This window comes from Phragmites australis, chromosome 11 (genome assembly GCF_958298935.1).
Source record: "Phragmites australis chromosome 11, lpPhrAust1.1, whole genome shotgun sequence".
Taxonomy (NCBI): Eukaryota; Viridiplantae; Streptophyta; class Magnoliopsida; order Poales; family Poaceae; genus Phragmites; species Phragmites australis.
Genome location: NC_084931.1, coordinates 32,021,631 through 32,032,074, shown reverse-complemented (window position 1 = coordinate 32,032,074; position 10,444 = coordinate 32,021,631). Strand labels below are relative to the sequence as shown.

Genomic DNA, 10,444 nt, shown 5'->3' with positions numbered 1-10,444 from the left:
GAGTTTATACCTCTCCGTGACTCGGCAAGCAGGACTGCTGATGACAACTACAAATTTGCCGACGTTGCTAGTCAGAAACAGTTAGCCGATTCACTCAAGAAAAAGAAGAAAACAATTCATGAAACAGAGGCCAAGCAAGCATACAGCTCTACTGCTCGTGTGAGCAAAAGGATTCCGGTTAGAATCTATGCTACAAAGCCCATGAAATCTCTTCGTGTCTACGAAGACAACCAGTCACCCCAGCATTTGCAACTCAAGTTGCAGAACAAGCAGTTGTAAACAATTGAACCACCAAGTGGGAGAACCAGGAGGAACCGAGGACAATGCAGAACCCCTGATCCCATCTGTAATATTACACGGGGCGTCCTGAAAAGCATGCGCATCAAAATGTTAGCATACCAACTGCGTATTTGATTTTGCTAGTACGCATGTTTCTTTGCACTAGTGTTTTGATGGATTGTTGCAGAATTTCACAAAAAACATAAATTGCTTGTGATTGTTGGATGTGTAGCCATATTCTCATCTGTATGGAAAGCTCTTAATACAGCATGCTTTGAATGCAAATTACCTTAAAGATCTAACTGCTATAATCTTTTAGGTTTGCCATTAGATTGATCTTTAGTTAGCTTTGCAAAAATCGGAGAAGTGCAAGTGGGATGAAATTGGGGATGAAGGGCGATTACAACAAGCTGAAGCGGGAGTAAACAAGAAAAGAAAAGACGATTACATGAAACTCTATTTTGAAGGTGATATTGTTTGTTGTGTGAACAAATCTATCGTGAGCAGTGATGACTCTTTTGCGACTAAACATTTCTGGTTGGTGTCAGCTAGGTTACATTTTGCTCCTTGTAGCTGCTGTTTTGGCATGATGCATTTTTATTTTTCATTTTATCTTTTCAGTTATGAACTTATTATTATAAGACACCTAGTGATGTTGGTTTCATTAATTGAAATTGGGGTTCGTCATAATGCAAAGTTTCAAACAGAAACGAATCAAAGAGACGGAGAATAGAAAAAGAGAAATGCGCATGGGGGTTGTTATTTGAAATACCGACCACCCTTCCACCTCCCCCAATTCGATTTTATACGCTCTAAATCACCACGAAAATTTATACACAAATCAGGAGAGGAAGGAAATAGATCCGCATGATGCTGCAAAATTTCAGACTCATACGAATTAGGGAGAGGGAGGACCAAAAAAGAAATGCGCATGGGAGTGGTAGTTATTTGAAATACCGACCACCCGCTATCCACCAATTCGCTCTTGCGTACGTTACCACGAAACAATCCGCGAAAAATGGGAGAAGTGGGGAGTTCAATCGCGCATGATCCTGTAAAATTTTAAACTCATACGAATTCGGAAGAGGGAGAATCAAAAAAGTGTTCACGGGTGCGGCCGGTATTTGAAATACCGACCGCCCCTGACAGTTGAACACTGAGCACCTGCGAATAATTTTCTATGCTGAAAATCACCACATAAAATCTGTAAAAATAGTTAAAGACTGACGTTACATTGGCGCATCACCCCGAAAAATTTCACACTGAAACAATTTATGTAGAGAGAGATGTAAAAAAGACAAATGTTGATGGCGCAGGGTCGTTGTCTGAAACTCCTGTCACAGTTCCTCAGATGTTTTCAGCTGGATTTGCTCAGGTTTGCAGTTCTGGGAGCGCCTCCAATGCTCCATGCATCCGATCTGGTCCGAAGAGAAGAGAAGGCAAGCGTACATGCATGAATCCACGCGTAATGGAAAGCTACCAGCAAAACACATCTGAATATATCCGACTCTGAAGCCACATCTGAAGACATCCGACTCTGAAGAAGCAGCAGAGGCAGCACAAGCTCAACACAGTGCGCTGAAAGGACTGAGCATCTACGTCGTGGAGTTGAAGGTCTCTTCAACACGGTGTCGCAGATGATGTGAAGACATGGCCGTGGTGGTAATTCTGCTCAGGGCTGACAACTTCTGCCCAATGACGAACAAGAACGAGACGATGACCGGTTCCAGGAAGAATCGCAAGTGGATGTGGAGTGATACGCGAAGAGATGAGCTGGTCTGCAGCAGCAATTGATCTGAAGTCTTTTTTTTTTGGAAATCAGCCTCTCTCTCTTATTTTACACAAAATTAGTTTATCTTTTGTCCTGATATCTGTAGGGTTAAAGTTTCTTTCCTGCCAGTTCTCTGCCTGTGGTTGGCATGGAATGGTTAATCGGTGCTTTCTTTTTATTGCCACTCAAATCCTTAAATTCTAATGGGTAAGACTCAGACCACGTATTCTGTTATGTGAAAGTAATGGGATATAGGGTTTCACCATTTTGAAAAAAGCAGCAGCACAACTGCACAAGCTTGGCAGGTTGCATCGGGTTAATTGCTCTCTTCATGATTATATGTTTATCAGATGTGCGTCAGTTGCTTTGATTACAGTGGCTGCTAATTTGGTGCCGTCATACGTACTGGGGATGAAATGTATGGTGGCCGCTGGCATGCACACAGCAACCGTAATGATCCATGACAACCAAGGCCGAACAAGCATATGCTTACAATCACAAACCATTACACCACACTTGCGCAAGTGAGCAAAAGGATTCCGATCAGAATCTATACTACAAAGCTGACGACTAATCAGTGAGTAGTTTAGGGTGAAACACTACTCTAAAGAAGCATACAACAACTGCAACAGAACAGGCTGAAGTACTCTTCTTGGCTAGGAAACAACCAGGCACCCAGCATTTGCATCTCAAGTTACAGAACAAACAGTTCTAAACAATCACCAAGTGCTAGTACTAGGAACCCAGGACAATCCAGAACCACTAACCAACCCCATTCGGAATATTACAGGACATCCTGAAAGGCATGCGCATCAAAATGTTAGCACACCAGCTCTGATCATTGGTCAGCATCGGGCTTGCTTCCGTCGCCTGTGTGGTTTTCTGGTGAACCCGTCTGTGGTTCCTGCTGCTGCTGTCCTGCGCTCGTGCTGGGTTCAGGATGGAAGTTGATAGGAAACTTGGTGACCCGTGGCTTGTCAGCCAAAATATTTCTCTGCACCCTGTCGATCAGCACCTTTGCTGGGGGCTCTTCTCTCAGTTGCTCATCATCATAATCATTGTTCACGTAGTAACCTACTCTCATGAACTCCTGTCCCATGTAAGAGGATGTCAATAGCAGCACGGTCACACCAATTATGTCTTCTTCACGGATCTTTGTGGGATCTGGTGGGTCAGCCTGCAATGTAAGGGCAAATCATTTTCAGATCACATATGCAGATTTAGTATATATGACAAGGCTTAGCACAGGCAAAGAATATCACAAGCAGAGCAATTGTCACTTTATTCTAGCAGGATTTCAAGATCTGTTGTGCATCATGAATATTTTGTAGTAAATTGATTGGTGTAACAAATCATAAATTACCTGGAGTACGAAACGGTAGGTCCCAACATTGACAGGACCAACAAGCACGCTCTCAAGTTGCTGATCATAGTTTTCATCTTCAGCGGATCCAACATATATAAGCTTCCACTCCAGATCTGAAATGCAAATAAACAAACTCTTCATTAATATATTAGGAAGCTAATACCCAAAAGAAATTAATAATGACAAATTCAAACCGCGTGAACAAAAACAACTTAGAAGTTAATGGCAATATCTTGCATAATTGACTTCTGCAGATCGTCATGTATATCTGTTATGTACTTTGATAGTCAGAGAAATATAAAACATTACATGACAATCAGAACTAGCTCAAATGAGATGATTTTCGTGGCATAAAGTCATAAACCGTAAGGGCCTCAATCTTAGCTGAAGCATATCATTTGTACAATTTCTAGTGCGACATGCTACTTTGTGCCATTGCCAACAAACTTGAAAAGAGGGAGGAGGAGTGGGGGAGCAAAGCTACACAAGGCAAATATCTATGAATCATACTTCTCTTGACAATGACACACCACTAAAATGGTTTTTCAAGCTAGGAGTATCCCAAAAGATCCTGTAACTTCTCAAGTAGGTCAGCAAGTTTGACACCACAGAATAAAGGATAATCAACACAAGCAGTAAAACATTTTACAGAATTAATGGCAATAGAAGAGGGAAAGTAACAACTACAAAAGAAAACTCCAGCTCAGGCAAGTCTAATGGCACAGGATTTGATTACTGCCAACAGCAAAGTCTATCAATACAAGCCTTAGTTCGTTTTAGGTATCAATAGCATGAGACTGATTCGCCACGCATTCTAATAATGAGCTACAAACAGAGGTTCCTGAGGAATAAGGGCATTCAAAACATAGCTAGCGCTCATGCCAATCCAACACTAGGTTGTAGGCAAGCTTCCACGCATGGGTGGCATAAATTTGTTTAAATAATAGCATAGAGTGTATATGAGATACTGAAAAAATTACTCACATTCTGCTACGCAAATAGGCTCACTCACAGAACATATTGAACAGCTGACATCCCGATAGCAGTAATGGAGGATAAAATATCTCATATAAGCACAAATAATACATATTAGCATTGTAAAACTTATTTTCAATTGCTAAACTGATCCTTAATAAAGGCCTTCAGAGAAGTTAATCAACAAGAGCATTAAATCCAGGTAGATTATACAACAGGATTAACACTAGGTTTCCTCCAACAATTTTCTCTAACTCTTCTTAATTGTCCATGAATCAACAATAAGCTAAATGTGAAGGTGTTAAGTAGTTCCTCTGGTTCGTCAATTAGCCTCTACACCCAAAACATACTAGAGTTCCGAACATTCCTCAATTGCACAAACACAACATTCATGGACACACTACCATTCGCAGAAGAAAATTTATGTGGCTGCGGATTAGAAGTAGAAGCGATGCAGCGGCGCTCGACTCCCACGCCCCTCCTGATCCCGGCATCTAGAGGCAGCAAAACGCAATGCCCTCAGCCGGTTTCCCCATCCAAAACTTCACCTATCGACCTCAAGCCGCACGAAACCCTAGCCCGCCGTCACGCATCAAGAGAAACCGAGCAGGGGAGAGAGAAACAGGCCGTACCGTCGTCGAGGGGCACGAGGCACTCGTAGGAGATCTCGAACTGGAAGGGGTTGAGGAAGGCGGTGGGGTTGTCCAGCACCGCCACGTTCGTGATGTTCACCGCGCTCATCGCCGCCGCCGCCCAGTAGTAGCCGTGCGGACTCGAGCAGAGAAAAAGACGAAAGCGAGCCGCGGCGGCCGGGATCTCGGGTCAGGGGAGTGGGGCGGCGGGAAGCGAAATTGGGTTGGCGGGAGATGCCTCGGAGCCACGAGGTTTGGAGAGGCCGAGAGGGGAGGGAGCCGAGAGAACACGATGGGGAGAGACGACCTGGCCGCCTTGGCGAGCCTCAAGCCCTCAACTGCTTCTGAAACTGAAAGCACAGAAGCGAACTGTACTTGCCTTGATTGCAATTGTAAGGCTGTCCATGCCTTATTTGAGTTAGGAATTTGAATTTCATAGAAATTTTGGAGGAATCAAACTGGTTTCGGATGATAGTTCTGCGGAATTCTTACTTCTAAACAGGACCAGTGTTCACGTTGGGCCAATCTGACTCAAGACTATGCAAGCCAACTACTTAATCGCCTACTTGCGAGCTAGACCTCTCCTGAGAGTTGCTAAGAACATTCGTTGGAAGACAGTCACGATGAAACAGCAAACTATGTCGAACATGCATTCTGGTAGCAGCGCTCTTGGTACCAGGACTGATTTCAACATAAACATGGAGAGATCGATGGAATGACCAGACGGAATATACATGAGCACGTTTACATGGTTCACAAAGAATGATGTGGTACTCTTACTAAGAAATTTACTCCCAAATATACAGCAGACTACATGTTTTCGGTGTTGGCACATGCTTCTACAGCAAAGCCTAGTCAAGGTTCAAGTTGGACACCATAATAATATAGAGATAAGACAACACAAATGGCTCGTGCAAACGTCGTAACTCGTTGCTCGAAGAATTGATATGTAGAACCGTTGTAACAAAGGGACCACGGCATGAGTGATTCCGGGATAGGTTTTCGCCTCACTTTTTTAGCACACTGCGCCACAATAACAGTAAGCAAGATCATGACCAAGATATTTAACAGGCTAGCATGTTATAAAAAGACTTATAAAAATGTCTGCTATGCAACAAACACAAACTAAAGAATATCCCAGCATGTTCATAATAATAATGTTCTATCTTCATTCCGTAATTGGTCCAACCCCGCGGTGGTAAGAATTAGTGTGTAAGAAGATGTGCATGTCCTGTAGAGTGGCATCCTCATGGAAATGAAATTGAATTTTATCGGAAATGAAAATTACTCACTTGTAAAGGTAGGCCGCAATGCCAAGAATAACACAAAGAAGGATGATATCGATGCAGAAGTTGCGACTGGATCTCAGCTGATACCAAGTCAATTGGGAAAACAAATGGTATGAGGTCACCCAACTATTCAAGCATTACTGCATTAGTCAGAAAGGGCACAAAGGCAACTGCTAGGCCTTACCTGAAGAACAGTTTCCTTTAGTCTCACGTTGGTATTCTTCAAATCTGCATTGGCTTTATCCACCTACATTCATCATCGTATTGCAAATAAGCATCGCTGGACAATTTCCGGATGAGTCTACAAAACATTATGGTTGTCAGAGAACAGACCTTATCATCCAACTCATCCATCAGTGGAACTTGTCTATCCAATTCCTGATGATCACAACTATTAAGTTAACTATACATAACTTGGTATAATCATCATATAACTAGAAATGAAGCACAGCAAGCAACCTCATTCATATCAGATGCCATATTTTTCAGAGTTTCCAGTCCTTCACCAATGACATCCAAACCTTCATCCTGCAGAATTTCATTGCCAAAGGCAGGTCGCACTATATGAGAACTTGAGAAGTCACACATCCAATGGCAGCACAAAATGCAACAAAACTGCAGGAGAAAATTTGTATGGGAATTTACCTGTTTCATTTTGCGCATCTCATATTCCCGACGAAACTGATTTGATTCTTCTGTCCCCTTAAAGTACTCATTGTCAAAGTTCCCATCTGTATGTTTTATGTAGTATGAGAGGGAAAGGTCAACCGGTGATCCAAAGAAGGGGTCAAAATCAGTTTAAAAGGACAAGCATCTAAAAGTTCCATGCCAGATGTGATGAGACCAAGTGCAGCATTTGTTGGTCAAACAACTTTGAGTTCAGGTTAAGCTGAACATGATGGAACATGTTACAATTACAAATGAGGTGAGGCATGATCAAGCGGCTTTGCAAATACTAGGAAGGAACACAAGGTATATCTAGGCTAAACATAAGAATTTAGATGATCAGCTTTTTTCCAATTGGGAATAAACAATGGGTTATTTCGATTTCAAGTTTCATCAAGAGGACCTTGGCCATCCAACTAAGACTCTAATGGACAACACATCATTACAGATCAGACATAGTTGGGACAACAAAAGATGTTCACTGACCAGCAGTAGAGTCGAACTTAATGGCTCCTCCAGTGCGGGATCCTGAAGCTCCCCAAGTTCCATTTTTCTTTGTTGCCGTAGAACTACCATCTGGTATTGATTGTATTCTATCAGGTAAGGCGGCAACCAGATCACTACGGGTCGCAATTTCTTCTTTTGTGAGCCCTTTCACCTGTTGCAAGGTAGTCTTCAGAACTGGTACTTTAAAAACTCTAACTGCTATAATATTATATTACTTAAAAGTATGCATAATTGCATAGCATCAATTGAACCATAAGGATATGCTAAAAGAAACTGAAAGTAGCACATACAACCGCAACAAGTAAAACTAACCAGGTGGTTACTTGCTCAGTGCTCACACAAAACTCCATGTATCTTAACAAAGAGAGATGCATGAGTAAGGATATCATCTTTTATAACTCAAATATGCAGATAATATGCAATGCGATCCAGAATAAGGGAAAACAGTTTTATATGGAAGAAACATAAGATGATGGCAGTATCTCATATTGCTAAAACTCATGTACATAGAATTGGACAGGCAACACGAGCCAGCACCTATACCACCTGCAAAGAAACCAAATGAAGGCAGCAATTATCCAATAAGCATGTACAGATTCCAATCAACATGACCAAACAAAAGACATTCAATTTCCTCCATGAATGCATAGATTCCAGTTGTCAAATCAGCACTGAAACATCATCCAACAAAACTACGAAAAGTCTCCAACATGGCTCGCTATCAATCCAGCAAAGTGACAAGGTTACTGATCAAAACCACAGAATTTCCCTCAAATTCCTCCAAACACGCTAGCCGCACGAATCCTAAAATCCACGAAATGACCTAGCAAATCACTTCCCTAAGCATAGAGGCTCCCTTACAGCCGACCATTAACAGCCGCACATCCTAATTTTAGGAAGTCACCGTCCCAGTAAGTAAGTTTAGCTACTAGTAAACGCGGAAGCAATATGGAGCAAGCCATGGAGTCACAAAGCTCGCAGATCTAGCACATTTCACCCAAAACTCAGAGGAGGCAATGCAGGTAACGCGGTGACCTTCTTCAGCGCGAGGCGCTGCAGCTTGGGCAGGTCCTCCTCGAGGAGCTTGGCCTTTGTGCGCCGGATCTCGGCGTTGAGCGCGACCACCGCGGCCCGGTTCTTCTCCTGCTTCGCGGTCTCCGCTTTCTGTTTCAAACAGACCACAGCACGCCATCAGATTCAGATCGAGGCCTCCGGTTGCGGATGCGGAGAGATGGTGGAAAGGCAGCAGGGGAGGGGAATGGGAAGCGACCTCACCTCCACGCATTGGTTGATGTCGGAGTCGACGGAGGCGTAGAGGCGGGCGAAGGGGTCGTCGCCGGCGACGTTGGCGCCGTTGAGCCGGTCGACGTCGTATTTGTCGTACTTCTGGCAGATCGCGTCCACCCGCGTCAGGATGTCGATCACGCTCATCCTCGCGCCCCAGTTCCTCCTCCCACCGCGAGCGAACTCGAGGCGAGGATTGCGGAGGAAGGAGGACCAACAACTCGAGCGGTGAGCAAACCGAAGTTGAACCGAACGGGGAAAGGAAAAGAGACGAGACGGCGGAGCCTGCCCGAGTCAGGGGCTGGGCACAGCCTGGATGGCCGGTGCGACGCTGTCATTTGGGCCCCACCAACCGGGCCAGTCCGCCTGGGTTGAGTTCGGTTGGTGGATTGGGTGGGCTGAGGAAATGTAATTTTGGGCTGGTAATCTGGGTCGTGATGACAGTAATTATCTGGGCCGTGATTTCGGCCCATCAGAAAAAACGCCTTTGCGTTTTCGTCCCTGTCAACATGATCAATCAGAACATGTTTGGTTCATGCCTAATTTTACCATAATACTTTACCAAAATTAAGTTAGGCAGATTGTGGTGTGCCGTAAAATGTGTAGCGAACAAAATATGCACCACTACATTGGCAATAATTTGGGTCTATGACATGTGGCTTAGAAAGTCAACTGTGGCATGGAACCAAACGCAACCCGAAGAAACTGTGGCGTATCTAATGTGTGGTGTCGCAATGTTGGGCTCTGAACCAAATCGCCCATTAGTCTCCTAAAAAAAGTTAGCATGGGCTAGTGAAGCAGTGGTAGATGTCTAGTCAAGTACATGTGTTATGGAACATGAGATTTTGTGTGAGAACTTTATTTTTTGAACGTTAGGCATGAACCAAGCATTATGAACGTTATGGGTGCTCTGGATATACATCCACAACCTATGAGAACCGATGTCTAGCGGTTAAGAAAAATGTCACATTAGTATAGTACTTTATATAAGTTACATAATTGTACAGCCAGGAGAACTAAGCCTTGGTTTGGATAATTAGTGAGGTGGTTGTATACCTCCTACACATCAGAGATTAAATCTTAGATTTGCTCCGTATGTGTCTCACTAATAGACGTTGTGTGAGTGTATACGCGTGTTAGTGTAAGTGTGTAGGTGTGCCTACGAGTTGTACTTATGTTTCTTTTAAAAAATATCATGCCGGGATTCCTTGATTCCCTTCACACAGAAGGATAACATAAAGAAAAGGAATTAATTTGCATAACCAACGAGATAGCTGCTGAGTACTCTACACTAACCAAACCTTACAATATCCTTGTTCCGTTGCATAGTTGTATGAAATCATTATCTAAAAAATGTTTTGACATCCTCAACGGCAGTGCCAGCAGACAGCTCCTCCAGGCAAAATAACAAATCGGGCTGCCAGTTATTACAATTCATGTGAGACTAGACAGCCCCAAAACTCAAGAGCTAAACCTAGCTTTTTTCAACACTCTGTTTAAAGTCCATTGTTGAGAAAAAGGAGGTCACCAAGCTGTCCATCTTGTGGTCAAACAATTGAAATCGGTTACATCAATCAAGAAGACGAGGCCGCCATGGATGACAAAGTTTGTCAGTCCTCTCAGTGATCCCATCTTGGTAACCAGAAGAGGAGGCTATCAGGAAGAATCAGCTCGC

General features: G+C 43.4%; 2 protein-coding genes across 4 annotated transcripts; both read right to left on the bottom strand.

Annotated features, from left to right (window-relative positions):
* Positions 1 to 2,575: 2,575 nt before the first annotated feature.
* Positions 2,576 to 5,590, bottom strand: LOC133884811 (histone chaperone ASF1B-like). Its single transcript, XM_062324374.1, has 3 exons — positions 5,024 to 5,590; positions 3,414 to 3,529; positions 2,576 to 3,227 (listed from the first exon to the last, which is right to left on the bottom strand). Exons 1-3 carry the CDS (start codon positions 5,130 to 5,132, stop codon positions 2,889 to 2,891), a joined length of 564 nt encoding a protein of 187 aa, XP_062180358.1. The 5' UTR covers positions 5,133 to 5,590; the 3' UTR covers positions 2,576 to 2,888.
* On the bottom strand, positions 2,998 to 9,035 carry LOC133884810 (syntaxin-71-like). 3 transcript variants are annotated; one of them, XR_009903171.1, is made up of 10 exons: positions 8,761 to 9,034; positions 8,521 to 8,649; positions 7,465 to 7,636; positions 6,958 to 7,043; positions 6,772 to 6,840; positions 6,646 to 6,690; positions 6,497 to 6,559; positions 6,316 to 6,392; positions 3,414 to 3,529; positions 2,998 to 3,227 (listed from the first exon to the last, which is right to left on the bottom strand). XR_009903171.1 is itself a non-coding variant. In XM_062324372.1 (9 exons), exons 1-9 carry the CDS (start codon positions 8,914 to 8,916, stop codon positions 6,031 to 6,033), a joined length of 813 nt encoding a protein of 270 aa, XP_062180356.1. In that variant the 5' UTR covers positions 8,917 to 9,032; the 3' UTR covers positions 5,735 to 6,030. The 3 variants fall into 3 exon arrangements, 2 of the variants coding, with proteins under 2 accessions (XP_062180356.1, XP_062180357.1); XM_062324372.1 differs by lacking the exons at positions 2,998 to 3,227; positions 3,414 to 3,529 and adding an exon at positions 5,735 to 6,046 and having other exon boundaries at positions 8,761 to 9,032; XM_062324373.1 differs by lacking the exons at positions 2,998 to 3,227; positions 3,414 to 3,529; positions 6,316 to 6,392; positions 6,646 to 6,690 and having other exon boundaries at positions 6,497 to 6,613; positions 8,761 to 9,035.
* Positions 9,036 to 10,444: the final 1,409 nt, after the last annotated feature.

Excerpts from the sequence above, each read along its gene's own strand:
- LOC133884811 (XM_062324374.1), bottom strand. The coding sequence starts at position 5,132 with ATGAGCGCGGTGAACATCACGAACGTGGCGGTGCTGGACAACCCCACC. Across the intron at positions 3,530-5,023 it reads CCTCGTGCCCCTCGACGACG|ATCTGGAGTGGAAGCTTATA; the intron begins GTACGGCCTGTT and ends TTTGCATTTCAG. Across the intron at positions 3,228-3,413 it reads CCTACCGTTTCGTACTCCAG|GCTGACCCACCAGATCCCAC; the intron begins GTAATTTATGAT and ends CTTACATTGCAG.
- LOC133884810 (XM_062324372.1), bottom strand. The coding sequence starts at position 8,916 with ATGAGCGTGATCGACATCCTGACGCGGGTGGACGCGATCTGCCAGAAG. Across the intron at positions 7,637-8,520 it reads AGCGCCTCGCGCTGAAGAAG|GTGAAAGGGCTCACAAAAGA; the intron begins GTCACCGCGTTA and ends ACCTTGCAACAG. Across the intron at positions 6,691-6,771 it reads TGGCATCTGATATGAATGAG|GAATTGGATAGACAAGTTCC; the intron begins GTTGCTTGCTGT and ends TGTGATCATCAG.